Source organism: Panthera tigris, chromosome B2 (genome assembly GCF_018350195.1).
Source record: "Panthera tigris isolate Pti1 chromosome B2, P.tigris_Pti1_mat1.1, whole genome shotgun sequence".
Lineage (NCBI taxonomy): Eukaryota > Metazoa > Chordata > Mammalia > Carnivora > Felidae > Panthera > Panthera tigris.
In genome coordinates this window covers 31,196,792-31,210,756 of record NC_056664.1, presented here as the reverse complement: position 1 = coordinate 31,210,756, position 13,965 = coordinate 31,196,792, and the positions used below count along the sequence as shown (strand labels likewise).

At 38.3% G+C, this 13,965-nt stretch overlaps 1 protein-coding gene and 1 long non-coding RNA gene across 39 annotated transcripts in view; one reads left to right on the top strand and one right to left on the bottom strand.

Annotated features, from left to right (window-relative positions):
- TSBP1 (testis expressed basic protein 1) overlaps positions 1-13,965 on the top strand; it is a 212,668-nt gene that overhangs the window by 15,675 nt on the left and 183,028 nt on the right. For 25 of the 38 annotated variants that reach the window (XM_042986064.1, XM_042986076.1, XM_042986069.1 and 22 more), the window contains 5 exons: positions 1,749-1,769; positions 7,807-7,827; positions 11,070-11,108; positions 11,667-11,687; positions 13,574-13,594. In XM_042986064.1, the coding sequence (XP_042841998.1) occupies positions 1,749-1,769; positions 7,807-7,827; positions 11,070-11,108; positions 11,667-11,687; positions 13,574-13,594 (123 nt within the window). The remainder of the gene's footprint in view (positions 1-1,748; positions 1,770-7,806; positions 7,828-11,069; positions 11,109-11,666; positions 11,688-13,573; positions 13,595-13,965) is intronic. The other 13 variants (XM_042986084.1, XM_042986082.1, XM_042986078.1 and 10 more) reach the window with 5 other exon arrangements.
- The window catches only part of LOC122238594, an 88,531-nt gene continuing 83,441 nt past the window's right edge, over positions 8,876-13,965 (bottom strand). Inside the window, exons 4-5 of the long non-coding RNA XR_006217580.1 lie at positions 12,746-12,829; positions 8,876-9,005 (exon numbers count right to left, since the gene is read on the bottom strand). This is a non-coding gene — a long non-coding RNA (uncharacterized LOC122238594). The remainder of the gene's footprint in view (positions 9,006-12,745; positions 12,830-13,965) is intronic.

Here is a 13,965-nt window from a genome sequence, read left to right as displayed (position 1 = left end):
CTGTAGCCTTAAATCCCTTTTGCCATGTAGCCTAACATATTCAGGTTCCATGGACAGGGATTAGGACAGGGACAACTCGGGGGGCGGTGGGGATCCTATCCACCACATATGTGCCTTGGAGAAAAAGGAAATTACTTTGGTGAACAGCAAAGCAATCTCTATCACACTATCTCCTTATTTCTTGATACTCGTTCCTGGATAATTTCCCTCATATTCACCATTCATTAATTCTTTCTTCAGTTAAGTCTCTTTTTTGTTTTCTCACCTAATGATTTTATAATTTAATGACTGTATTTTCTATATCTGCTATTTCCATTTTGCCCTTTATCAAATGTATTTGCTCCTGATTAATGCTTTCTTAAAGTTTTATGGACTCCATTCCTTCTTTCACATCTCCAAATATACTAAACACACTTGGTTAAAAATTCCTTTTGAATTCCCCTTTTTATATGTGTTACCCCAACTGTTGTGGCTATCAGTCATGTCATTAAGTCTCTTCAAATGTATTTTAACTTTAGTCTGTGAGCTCATTAGTTACCACTTGTTTGAATTCCTCATAAACTTCCCATTGTGTAATAATCCTATTAATGCATAGATTTCATAGGTTAGTTTTTATGACTGTTTCTGCATTCATAGTTTCTTCCCTACATGAATGTAGGGAAACTACACGAATGGTTCAAATGTAAGCCTTATACCTGAACTTGGCTTACCCTGAGAGTTCTATGATTGCTAGAGACTCAATTTCCAGCCATAGCCTGGTGCAAACAGATCACTTCCTGACAAACCCTGACAAACAGATCTAGATTAATGGTGCCTTTTTCACAGATAGTGCTTATGTGAGCTTTAGATATACAAGATGGCTAGTTCCAGGTTCTTCCAAGGCATGAGGTCTGTGGCCTTAATTTTCACTCCTGATTATGTGTTGAAAACCCAACCTCTCAAAAAGATATATGGGTGATGAAACCTCTTACTCGCTATTGAAATTATGGGTTCCCTCTTGATATAGGACTTTTGGAGACTTCTCTTACTAGTTTTCAAGTTAAGCTTCATATTTTAAAACTTTAAAAAATACTGTGCCCAACTTTTCCAAGTGATTAGAGGAGAGGGTGAAATATCCATCTTGATAGCAAGCAATGCCATTTTCCCTACCCTGACTCTTTATCTTCTAATATCTAAGGATGTCCTGATTTTGTTTTCTTGGTATTAAACATCCCACAGGAAACAAATGATTTTTGAAAAAAGTAGAGACCCCTTGTTGAAGCTATTAAGTAGCAATAGTTTGCTGCAAAAGATCTTTCAAACAAAGGGGAAAAAAGAGAAAAAACTGAGATAGAAGAGGAGGAGAAAGATAGGTAGAGAAGGAAAACAGAACAAAAACAGCAGGATCTGGAAAGAAGAAAAACAAAGAGGCAGAAAAGTTTCCATGGACTAAGAAACTAGCAATCTCCCTAAACATTGTTATTCTCTTACTAGGAGAACTTAAAAGATAGGTTGAGGAGGTCTTGCAATCCTACCCTACCATAAGAGTATTACTGAGGAAATACACAAAAGCCTAAAATTTATACCCCAAAACGAATCCTTAAATGGATATCCATCTGCCCACAACACTGCATTGCACCTGATCATAGAAAACGGGATGTGACCCATGGCAGTCTTCTTTCCCACAACCTCTTCCTTATATAGTAGCTGTGGAATCTGAAGTTCTCCCTGAAACACAAAGATCTCATTCTTACTTTGTTTTCTTTTAGCACTGTCTCAATCAAGTATTGGTAAGTTCCTTTACTTTTCTCCAATTCAATTCAAGGTGCCCCCAGGTTTAAATGGCAACAATGAAGATATCTAATCCCCTACCTCCTTGAGCCACCACTGACACTCAGGGGTTGGTGCTCCCAGGGGTTCCCTATTCTGATACTCCCCAAATCAAAAACAGCAACAAAAAATGCCAAACAGCCAGGAGAACAAAGGGGTAAGTTCCTTTTCTGTTTCTCAATTCTATTCTCTTTGGTGTATCACAGACCTGGGGATCATGTCCTAACTGTGGTTAGCCTTGTCCCTCATCTTCTTTTCCTTCTCCATCATTGAGCATTTTACCTGAAATTAATGAGAGCTTTAGAAAATAAAAAGTCCATTGATTAAGAATGAAGAGAGAATTCAAATGGTTTTAGCTGCCTACAATGATTTCAGGAAAACAAAATATCTTCTTTCACTCAGAAGCAACAGGAAGGAAGGAGGTTGTTAAAAGGGCAGAGAATGGGAGAAAAGAGGAGAGTTGTAATTCAAAAAGCCATGTTTGTTGAGTCTATATTTACCGGTATTAGAGATGAGAAAAGTGAAGTTCAAGGACATTATCTAACCAAAAGGCACATAGCTCATAGAAAGTAAAATTGAAGTTCTAAACACTGACTTTTCGACTCTAAATCCCATGCTTGTCCAACTACCCCCAGGACACGATTGAAAATATTTAATTTTTCAGGGGCACTTGGATGACTCAGTTCAGTTGAGCATCCTACTCTTGATTTCGGCTCAGGTCATGATCCCAGGGTCATGGGATCAAGTCCTGCCTCAGACTCCATGCTGAGCATAAAGCTTGCTTAAGATTCTCTCTCTCCCTCTGCACCCCCTCCCAGTCCATGCTCTCTCTTAAAGAAAATTAATTTTTCAATTTAAAGTTATCTTCCTGAAACTGATCCCATTCACAATTGCACCAAGAAGCATAAAATACCTAGGAATAAATCTAACCAAAGATGTAAAAGATCTGTATGCTGAAAACTATAGAAAGCTTATGCAGGTAATTGAAGAAGATATAAAGAAATGGAAAGACATTCCCTGCTCATGGATTGGAAGAATAAATATTGTCAAAATGTCAATACTACCCAAAGCTATCTACACATTCAATGCAATCCCAATCAAAATTGCACCAGCATTCTTCTCGAAACTAGAACAAGCAATCCTAAAATTCATATGGAACCACAAAAGGCCCCGAATAGCCAAAGTAATTTTGAAGAAGAAGACCAAAGCAGGAGGCATCACAATCCCAGACTTTAGCCTCTACTACAAAGCTGTCATCATCAAGACAGCATGGTATTGGCACAAAAACAGACACATAGACCAATGGAATAGAATAGAAACCCCAGAACTAGACCCACAAACGTATGGCCAACTCATCTTTGACAAAGCAGGAAAGAACATCCAATGGAAAAAAGACAGTCTCTTTAACAAATGGTGCTGGGAGAACTGGACAGCAACATGCAGAAGGTTGAAACTAGACCACTTTCTCACGCCATTCACAAAAATAAACTCAAAATGGATAAAGGACCTGAATGTGAGACAGGAAACCATCAAAACCTTAGAGGAGAAAGCAGGAAAAGACCTCTCTGACCTCAGCCGTAGCAATCTCTTACTCGGCACATCCCCAAAGGCAAGGGAATTAAAAGCAAAAGTGAATTACTGGGACCTTATGAAGATAAAAAGCTTCTGCACAGCAAAGGAAACAACCAACAAAACTAAAAGGCAACCAACGGAATGGGAAAAGATATTTGCAAATGACATATCGGACAAAGGGCTAGTATCCAAAATCTATAAAGAGCTCACCAAACTCCACACCCGAAAAACAAATAACCCAGTGAAGAAATGGGCAGAAAACATGAATAGACACTTCTCTAAAGAAGACATCCGGATGGCCAACAGGAACATGAAAAGATGTTCAACGTCGCTCCTTATCAGGGAAATACAAATCAAAACCACACTCAGATATCACCTCACGCCAGTCAGAGTGGCCAAAATGAAGAAATCAGGAGACTATAGATGCTGGAGAGGATGTGGAGAAACGGGAACCCTCTTGCACTGTTGGTGGGAATGCAAATTGGTGCAGCCGCTCTGGAAAGCAGTGTGGAGGTTCCTCAGAAAATTAAAAATAGACCTACCCTATGACCCAGCAATAGCACTGCTAGGAATTTATCCAAGGGATACAGGAGTACTGATGCATAGGGGCACTTGTACCCCAATGTTTATAACAGCACTCTCAACAATAGCCAAATTATGGAAAGAGCCTAAATGTCCATCAACTGATGAATGGATAAAGAAATTGTGGTTTATATACACAATGGAATACTACGTGGCAATGAGAAAAAATGAAATATGGCCTTTTGTAGCAACGTGGATGGAACTGGAGAGTGTGATGCTAAGTGAAATAAGCCATACAGAGAAAGACAGATACCATATGGTTTCACTCTTATGTGGATCCTGAGAAACGTAACAGAAACCCATGGGGGAAGGGAAGGAAAAAAAAAAAAAAGAGGTTAGAGTGGGAGAGAGCCAAAGCATAAGAGACTGTTAAAAACTGAGAACAAACTGAGGGTTGATGGGGGGTGGGAGGGAGGGGAGGGTGGGTGATGGGTATTGAGGAGGGCACCTTTTGGGATGAGCACTGGGTGTTGTATGGAAACCAATTTGACAGTAAATTTCATATATTAAAAAATAAAAAATAAAAAATAAATAAAAAAATAAAAAAAAATAAATATAAAAAAAAAAAGTTATCTTCCTGAAATAAAAAGTCTCAAGAAATTTAGGATATTATGCATATATGAAAAAATTTTCCTTCAATTTTTAAAACATAATTCAAAATGCAAAAAATGTGAATTAATCTGAATCTCAAAATTATTTTGCTAGTCTACTACTGTGGCATAACTGCATCCCATGAATGAGGCTGTTTTATTACATATATATGTAATATGTATATATTTATATATATTACATATATATGTCATATATATATATACACATATATATATAGTATGGGATCAAAAAATAGACATTGTTCAGAGGGCTGCAAGAGACTCAATATTTTATTTTATTTTTTATTACTTTTTAAAAGTTTATTTATTTTGAGAGACAGAGACAGAACGCTAGTGGGGGAGGGGAAGAAAGAGCAGGAGACACAGAATCCGAAGCAGGCTCCAAGCAGTGTGATGGGATTTTAGACAGTAAGGAAGAAAATCAAATCAGGAGTTATACTAATGATTATGACAATATGCTTCTTAAGATGAGAATTATCCTCTGATGGTAAATAAGGTAAATAAATATGTGATACATATTGGGTTTAATCTCAGAGGAAGGGAGTAATTAGTTATTATAAATAGTATTTAGCTGAAAGATGCATGGGGCCATTCATCCCTGAAGTTCAATATGCTGTGTGGTTCTACAGGATGAATGAGGCCCTCCTGAGATGTACCTATACAAGTATACATAGATAAGGACTGCAATTCAAAACAATAATATAAAAATATGTACAGAGTTTATGTGCCAAGCTGTATCCTAAGCATAACAATCCTATGAAGTAGATATTATTATACATCTTGTATTTAAAATGAATAATCTTAGGCACAAAAACGTCAAGTAACTTGTGCAAGGTCACACAGCTATAAGGTAGAGCAACTAGGATTCAAATCCAAGTATTTTAGCATCTGATCTCCCACTGGACTTCATGGAAACTAATCAGAACCCCCTTTCTGTTAAATCAATTAATCCAGACTCCTGTGGATTTTTGTTATTATTCTTCAGTGTTGACTCCAGAAATGGTATTTAAGTCTCTTTCTATTTCTCAGTTCAGAAAGGAGAAATGTGAGTAAGCAGGAGGTCAAAAGAAAGGAGTATATAAGGCAGCTAATGAAGGTTTAACCAAGACCTAGGTCTTCTGAGTTCCCTTAAGAGTTTCAATCTTCACACAGGCTGAAAAGAAAGAGTAAATGGCCTCCCTGTTCATCACCAGTCCTACAAGTCTTTCTGGGCCTCCATCACAGCACCAAAACACAGTACCCTTACACTGTCCATGACTAAATCACACCGCAGGTGGCATAGAGGATTTGGTAATTCCTGGAGATGCCAATGTGAGAGCTTCTCTCTGAAGCTTCTCTTCAAAGGGTATTAATTCTGACGACTTTAAGCAGAAGACCTCAGGAATTTATCTGTGTGTCCATTTAGCAGTTTACTAGGGAACCGAGCACGTCCTGATTGCTTCTCTGTCATGAAACCTTGGTATCTGGAGGCTTTTTCCCTGTCTTCTCTCTCCTAGGCAGGCCCTAAATTTAGAATGTGAGCCCCATGGAGCACCTGAGTGGCTCAGTCAGTTAAGCCTCTGACTTTGACTCCAGTCATGATCTCACGGTTTGTGAGTTCCATCCCCGTGTCAGGCTCTGTGCTGACAGCTAGGAGCTTGGAGCCTGCTTCGGATTCTGTCTCCCTCTCTCTCTACTCCTCCCCCACTTGTGCTCTGTCTCTCAAAAATATATAAATGTAAAAAAAAAATTTAGAATGTCAGCCCTTTTGCTTCCCCATTATCCTAGATTTTATCAGCTGAGGCTGAAAGACCCAGGAATAACAAGACTACAGTGTGTGGATTTAGACTAATTGAATCATTAAAAGTTGAGCTGAACAGAGCATTGTTAAACCCTGTTGTTTTAGAGATTAGTTAAATAAGGTCCCCAAAAGATGATGGAAATGATCAAAGATCATACTTTAAATTGGAGAAATTTAACCTCCAACGTAAGACAAATAAGGCAAATGCTTCCTTCTTTCATTCTTTTTTTTCATCCTTCCTTCAATGAATATAGTGGGGTTCATTCAATAATAGTCTATATTTCTGTACTGTCATAATTTTTATTAAAAGTTACACAAATCTTCCCTATTATTTAGATCATTTTATAAGAGGAACACTCTAGAGATTAATAAAAAGAACAGAAAAAAATTGGGAGAGTTAATATGTAGGAAAGAAGTTAATTTACTTCATAAAGGAATATTCCAAAAGGAACAGAAAGAGAAAACTGTGTGAGGTACAGAGGAAAGTGCACTGAACCAAAGTCAGAAAAATTGGAGACTAAAACTGCATATAATTTTTATTTAAAAAAAATTTTCTGATGTTTATTTTTGAGAGAGAGACACACAGAGTGTGGGGGGGGGGGGCAAGGGGGCGGGCAGAGAGAGAGGGAGACACAGAATCTAAAGCAGGCTCCAGGCTCTGAGCTGTCAGCCCAGAGCCTGACACGGGGCTCAATCCCACGAACCATGAGATCATGACCTGAGCCAAAGTCGGACACTTAACTGAATGAGCCACCCAGGCACCCCATAAATGACTGCATATAATTTTTAGCACACTCGGCCACAGACCTTCTCTTCTCTCAGCCTCAGTTTTCTTTTTTTATAAAATTAGAAATTTTTTTTTTTAGAGTGAGAGAGCACATGCAAGTCAGGGCAGGAGAGGGCAGGAAGGGTGTGGGGGGAGAGAGAGAGAGAGAGAGAGAGAGAGAGAATCACAAGTAGGCTCCATGCTCAGCACAGAGCCTGATGCGATCTCCAGGCTGGATCTCATGACCCTGAGATCATGACCTGAGCTGAAATCATGTGTCAGATGCTTAACTGGCTGAGCCACCCAGAAGCCCCAAATTGGAACCTTTCTAACATTGCCTTTCTTTGGTTCTTGAAGCTATTACATTATGGAGAGGAGATTTTCCAAACTGAGAAAAGAAAGAATGAGGGAGAAATGGAAAATAGGGGAAAGAAAAGATGCTGAATGAAATCAGAATATTGAAAATATAGTAAACCTGGATTCTCTCCTGACCACTTTTACTCCTGGAATAGTGTCCAAGGGGGAAGAAGGTTCAAGACCTGCAAGCGTGGTAATAATCCATGTGCCTGTGGGGGAATGAAGGGTCTAAGGTGTCCTGAGGGTACAATTTCCAGAAAGACTCCTGGGAAATGGGTGGATTATTTAAACCATTAACTCTACTGATCTGAATATTTATTGTTCTTTAGCTTTGGTGCAAGGATCCATGAGTAAGTTTTTCTTTTCCTTTCAAAATCTGGTATTGTAGGGCTCCCACAGTAGGCAGAGGATGTCTCCCTGTCTTACTTGTTCCCTGCTATGTCAGAGTGGCAGGGCTTGAAGCTCATCATTCTCTGCCTTCTCCTTCATTAGGTATCTTACCTACGTCAGGCGTACCTGTCTCCCCTTCTTGTCTTGAAGCAAATTCCTCCACTTATGTCCAGTTATAGGACCTCATCTCCCAGCCCAACCTTCTCTTCAGCAGTCACAGCTTCTCCCTTCTATATCTTTGTATTTTCCTCTTCCAGTAACTCCCTCTCCTTAAAGTATAGAGCAGGTTTGGTTTTCTTCCACCCCAAACAGATCCTCCCTTGATTCTGTGTCCCTCTCTAACTACAAGCCCCCCAGGCCCACAAAGAAGGAAATTATACTGTTTACTTTGGCTGTGGGCTTGAGAATAAGTTACTGTTTCACCTCTACTATTGAAAAAAATGCATTATTTCTCCATGAATTGACAGTGGTACAATAAGACTTTTAAAAAACCACTTTAAAAATAAGCCTGCTTACTTATTAATGTATTATAAATAAACAGAGAGACCGTTACATAACTCAGGTTCTGGAGCCAGGCCGCCTGGAATTGCATTCCAGCTCCCTATTTACTGGTTCTTCGAACACAGGCAAGTTATTTAATCTTTCATTAAGCTTTTAAATTCAACAACCAATTGAAAAACTAACAGAACAGAACACAGACGTGAGTAAAAATAGAAGACATGAATACAGAAGGAAGAAAACTCAAGATAATGCTTAAATCAGTCTCCTGGAACTGATTTCCACTTATTGCCAAACTGAGATGAACACATTTTCTAAACAAATGAAGAGTGAGAGAGGAATGAGGTACAGAAAAGTAAGGCAATCAGAGAAGATCACACACACACACACACACACAAATTCAGAAGCGAGAAACAATCCTGGTTGGACAGATTTTTTTCTTCTAAGTTTATGTGCTTCTGATAAAATTTTTCATATTGAATATTTACTTTTGGTCATACTTACAGCAAGTAAAACTGTTTCTTGTTCAAAGATAATAATTTCATGATTTTCTCCAAAAAGTATCACAACTTCCAGGTGCTTCACAACCTCAATAGATTTGTCAATCACAGGTTTGAATTAAATGTGACCCGACCAATACCTGTGATTAAATTAATGGAAAAAAAGGGATTCATTTGGTCTATCTCAGCTCAGCCACAGCCTGTGGTGACACTGATCTCACACCACACTGTTGTGGAAGAATGTAGGGTGCGCACTTAAATCCCTTCCTTTTTCAAAGTAAAGCTCCCAAACTGGCAATCCATTGGTCCAATGCCACCTGTATATTGGCTGACCAATAAAGCATTATTTTAAATCTTGCATTTGAATGCTTCTAGATAGGGTATGCACTTTTCAAATGACCAACTTCTTTACTACCCTGTATAGCTGACAGATTCACAATTCAGGAGACTTGCTGAGGCAACAGAGCATACGACCCCCCACAAAGACAACCAGTATTTCCATTTAGTATGGAAATTTTGGTACTCTCTACAAGAACTAATTCTGATATTTTCATTCAGAAGATTATCCACAGAAGTGAGGTCCTTAATCTAAAATTATATAATACTTAGTATTTTGTCAGGATACTCAAATCTTATAATTAAGTTTTTTTTATCTGCTTCTTCACTCTGAAAGTAAGTGAAACCTTTCACTGTTGTGCCTGTTTTCAACCAGGCAAGGCCACAAACTTTCAGTTCAAAACTTCTTGAAAATATATGATATACATTCTACCTCTGCTTATGCCTTTGCCTGTGGCAGGTATCAGTAGGTAAGCGTACTTCTCTTTCCTGCTCAGCCTACATACAATCTAAAATTCTCACCTCCAGAGTGTTGCTACGAATTGATCAGACTTAGTACATTAACTCAAATATATTTGCCATTTCTGATATGGATTAATATCCTTAAATATTAAATATATGGGAGCTGTCTTTTATAAATTATCTCTGTTTAGTAGTGGGAATGGCTATATGCTACCTTAGTCTACAATACATAGAAAAGGTTGTATCTCTTCCCAAGTGCTGAGATCTTATCATTTCTGTGAAAAGCTATTAGTTTCTTCCAAACATAATAACAAACAAAATTGAGTCATAAATATACAAGAACTATATTTAATTATTTCAAGAGAAATAAATTACATTTTTCAACTCACTAAACGCTTTCTAAGTGTAATTTTTTTTAAATAATACTTTAGCATTTAAAGAATGCTCAACAAAGAGAAATAAAAGTACATAAAGAAAAGATCTGAATAGGTAAAAGAAGAAAGTGTGGGAAGGAAAGCAATAGGAAGGTAGAATTTCAGTGAAAATCTCCAGAACAGGAAAATGGAAGACCAAAATAGGTTCTAAAAGTCCAAATCATAGTTTCACACATAGAGAAAACCTTTGAAATTCCACGGGAAAATTAGCTCATCTCATAAACAAACTTGTTTCAGTAAAGAGGCTTTCAGCATCTTCAAATAAGATTGGTTACTCTCAAGGCAGAAGCAATGGTTCTCAACTGATGTCAAATCTCACTGCAATGTCAGCTTGCGTAACTACGGTACTGAGGTAACTAAGGAATACCAAAGTATATTTTTTTAAGAGTTGAATCACACAGATTAACAAATAAACAAAGAACACAGAGAAATACTCATGAAAATGCCCTGTCACCAGCATTCAAAACTTTCCAAATGACGGTAAGGAAAAGAGGGAAAAATAGAGAAAGTAGAAAGTAAACTAAAGCTTAATGCCTTAAACACAGTGAAACTTTCTACTTTGCAGAAGAGTTTCATTCCTTTGTAGTCCCTGAATTATTTCTTTCATAACAATTTTGATAGAACTTTTCAGCTTTCCTATCCATTATTACTCTTGATTTTTCACTGCAGCCATTTGATGTAAGAAAGGAGATATAATTTTCATTTTAAAGATTAGAAAAGTAACGTTCCAAAGGTTTAGTGACTTACCTAGTCATAGAGCTACAGAATAGTAAAGCTGATGAGACTCTAGTCTTGGATCTTTAACCTCAAGACTATTTGTACCTCACATGTGGGGAGGAGGGGATAGGACTGCCTACATTTCATGCTCTCTGAAAGTCTAAATCTAGATAAGATTATATTTGTCTTTTTTTTTTTTTTTTGCTTAAACAACAAACATTTATGTCTCATAGTTCTTCGCAATTTTCATTACAGGTAATACAAAAGCCTTCAAAGCAACTTCAGAACCTTTATGTAAGTTTCTCCTATTTCTCAACTCAGTTCTTTTTGATCTTCTACAAAGTGCCTACCATTGGGGGAGTTGGGTGGGGGCTAAGGAGGCACAAAAAAAAGGAAGAGGAAAGGAGAACAACCTACTATTTAACTGTTCTCCTTTGCCTTTACCAGTATGAGGAACTTGAGGCTGATTTCAGGACCCCCTTAAGTAACTGATGATTTTCTTATTTAGCAAAGTGGAAACTCTGCTAATAAAATTAATTAATAAGTGAAAGGAAAAATCCTGTGATTAGATGAAGGTGTTTGTCAAAAACAAATAGTTCTAGAAATATCTGACAACAGAAAGATAGCAAAAATTGAAAACAAGAAAAATAACTGCAGGAAATATGATCTTATGGGTCTCCTGGGTGGGGGGGTGGGGGGTGGAGGGGGGTGGGGAGGGAAAATACTGACTGACCTTCTTACAGCTTTTCATGTAAATGTAATATGTAGTAAATGCTTGACCTGAATCTCCCTGAAATGTACATCCTTCATGCATGCACTCTCCAGACTTACCTTTTTGTGTTTGTGTTTTAGCAGGCAGTGCAGGACCCATAAGTAAGTTTCTTTTCTGTGCTTTAATTCCCATGCGCTTTGCTTTACTACACTGTTAGAATATGTAATATGTAAGACACTCCTATTCATGGATGTTTTTATTTCCTACTGCAAAAATTGCCAATTCTTTTGTCCTTCTTTATTTCCTATTCTTTTTTTAAAGTTTATTTATTTTGAGAGAGATAGAGAAGGAGAGACAGAATCCCAAGCAGGCTCTGCACTGTCAGCACAGAGCCCAATGAGGGGCTCAAACTCACAAAACACGAGATCATGACCTGAGCCTAAGTCAAACACTTAACTGACTGAGCCACTTAGGCGCCCCAATGCTTCCTATTCTTATTCTAATAAGCTGGGAGCTTCCGTGAGGAAGTATTATCACTTTTAGTTTTCTCAAAATCTTGAGATTCAATAGCAAAGAGAAAAAGTGTTAACAACAAAAGTGTTAGAAAGGTAGGAAGGTCCCTTGCTAAAAATCCCAGTCACACCAAGAGGAAGGGAGCAGTGAGTCCCAGCTCACTGAGGGTCCCTAGGCTGCTGTGGATGGTGGTGTGGAATGTATATGCCCTGCTATTAGGCCCTGATGTTAACAAAGAATCAGTCTGGAAGAAGTGTCCAGATTGCATCTTAAAGGACATTACATCAAACATCTCTGGCAGAAGCACTGGTAGAGGACAAAGAATGAGGGATGGGTGAGAAGCAGTTGATTTAGAAAAGAAAAAAAATGATAAATGGACACAGTGATATATAAATGCTCTGACCTTTTACCCATCTGTTAATGGCCTTGCCGCTTAAAGTGGGTCCAAGGATCTGTATCAGCATCACCTTGAAGTTTGTTAGAAATGCAGAATCTCCACCTAATGCCTACCAAATCAGAATCTGCATTTTAACAAGATCTCCAGATGGTTTAGAACCATTACTTGGCAGAGTTTCAATCCTCTGTATGTAGAAAACAAATGTAAAGTTGAGTGTTCTTGATCTAAGTTTAACCAGCTCCTCCATTCCTTCAGATTCTCCACAGGAAGAGTAGCCTTAATGCCAGTGACAAGAAAAATGAAACTCACCAAGGTTTCGTTCATTTCTTAACATATTTCTGTCCATCGCCTCTAAGGACATTCAGACCTTGAGCTCCTGGGTCAGAGCCAACACTAAAGGAAGAGGAAGAATGATTTGAGGGTTAGAGCTCAAGGCAAATCACACTCTGTGTCTACACCTCCTGGAGCATTTATACACATGAAACATGATTTAAAAAATCAAAAGTCAATCAAGAGTAAACACTGAGCAAGTGTCACTAAAGCACATGTAGCCCAAGAGATACAGAGAGGTGTCTGTGCAAATGTGTTTGTAAAAGAGAAGGCTGTTATTGCTAAGCATGTGGGTCTAGTTAGTGCCTCAATCCCTTTACCCACTAACTTCACCTACAAAAGTCTTGAACCTACCCAAGAGTTTCTATTCCCTCTTATGCTAAGATATTGCAGGCCAAGTTACTCTGATGACTAAGGCAGTCAAAGGTCACCCACAGGAGACTGAAATTCCCACTGTCTCCTTCAGAAGATGAGGCTATAGATTCTGGCTACCCGAGTTCAAATTAGACCAGTTGAAAGAAAGGCAATTATCTATGGAATCTACTGAGTTACAAACAGTGACCCATCAAGACAGGAACCTTGACCACTGCATCCCTCCAGCTCCACCCATCAGATCCCAGTAGTTATGAGGGTCCTCCAAGGTGGGGAATGAAGAATAAAGCTTATTTGCTCCTCTGGTGAAATAGAAATATTGTTCCTTGTGTCTGTTTTTTATAATGTTTTCCCCAAAATAATTTCAACTCAAACTAAACTTTCTATGCCAAAGAACCATACTAATTAGTCTGTCTTGCTTTTCCCATATTTTAGCTGGAGCCATTGGACCCATAAGTGAGTTCCTTTTCTGTTTCCTAATTCTGACACTCTTTGGTCTTCTGTGAGGTATGGGACCTCTCCTCACCCAAGCTCTTTCCATTTCTAGGCCTTCCCACCCATGCTTCTTGAGTACATCTGAATTACTGACACCCCTAATGCCCAAACCTTCAGGGGGTGAAAAAAACCCCAGCCTGAACTGACACTAAGTTTAAGACAAAGGAAAACTAAATCATTCATATTTAAAATAACGCCCCAGAAAAAACATTCTCTCAACTATGATAAAAATGATTAAAACAATTATTGTGGACTTTTGCTAAACTGAAGGTAATGCTACAAGAAGAGCAAGTGGTTCTAGAAGGTGAAAGAATAAGCACCATAAAGACCAA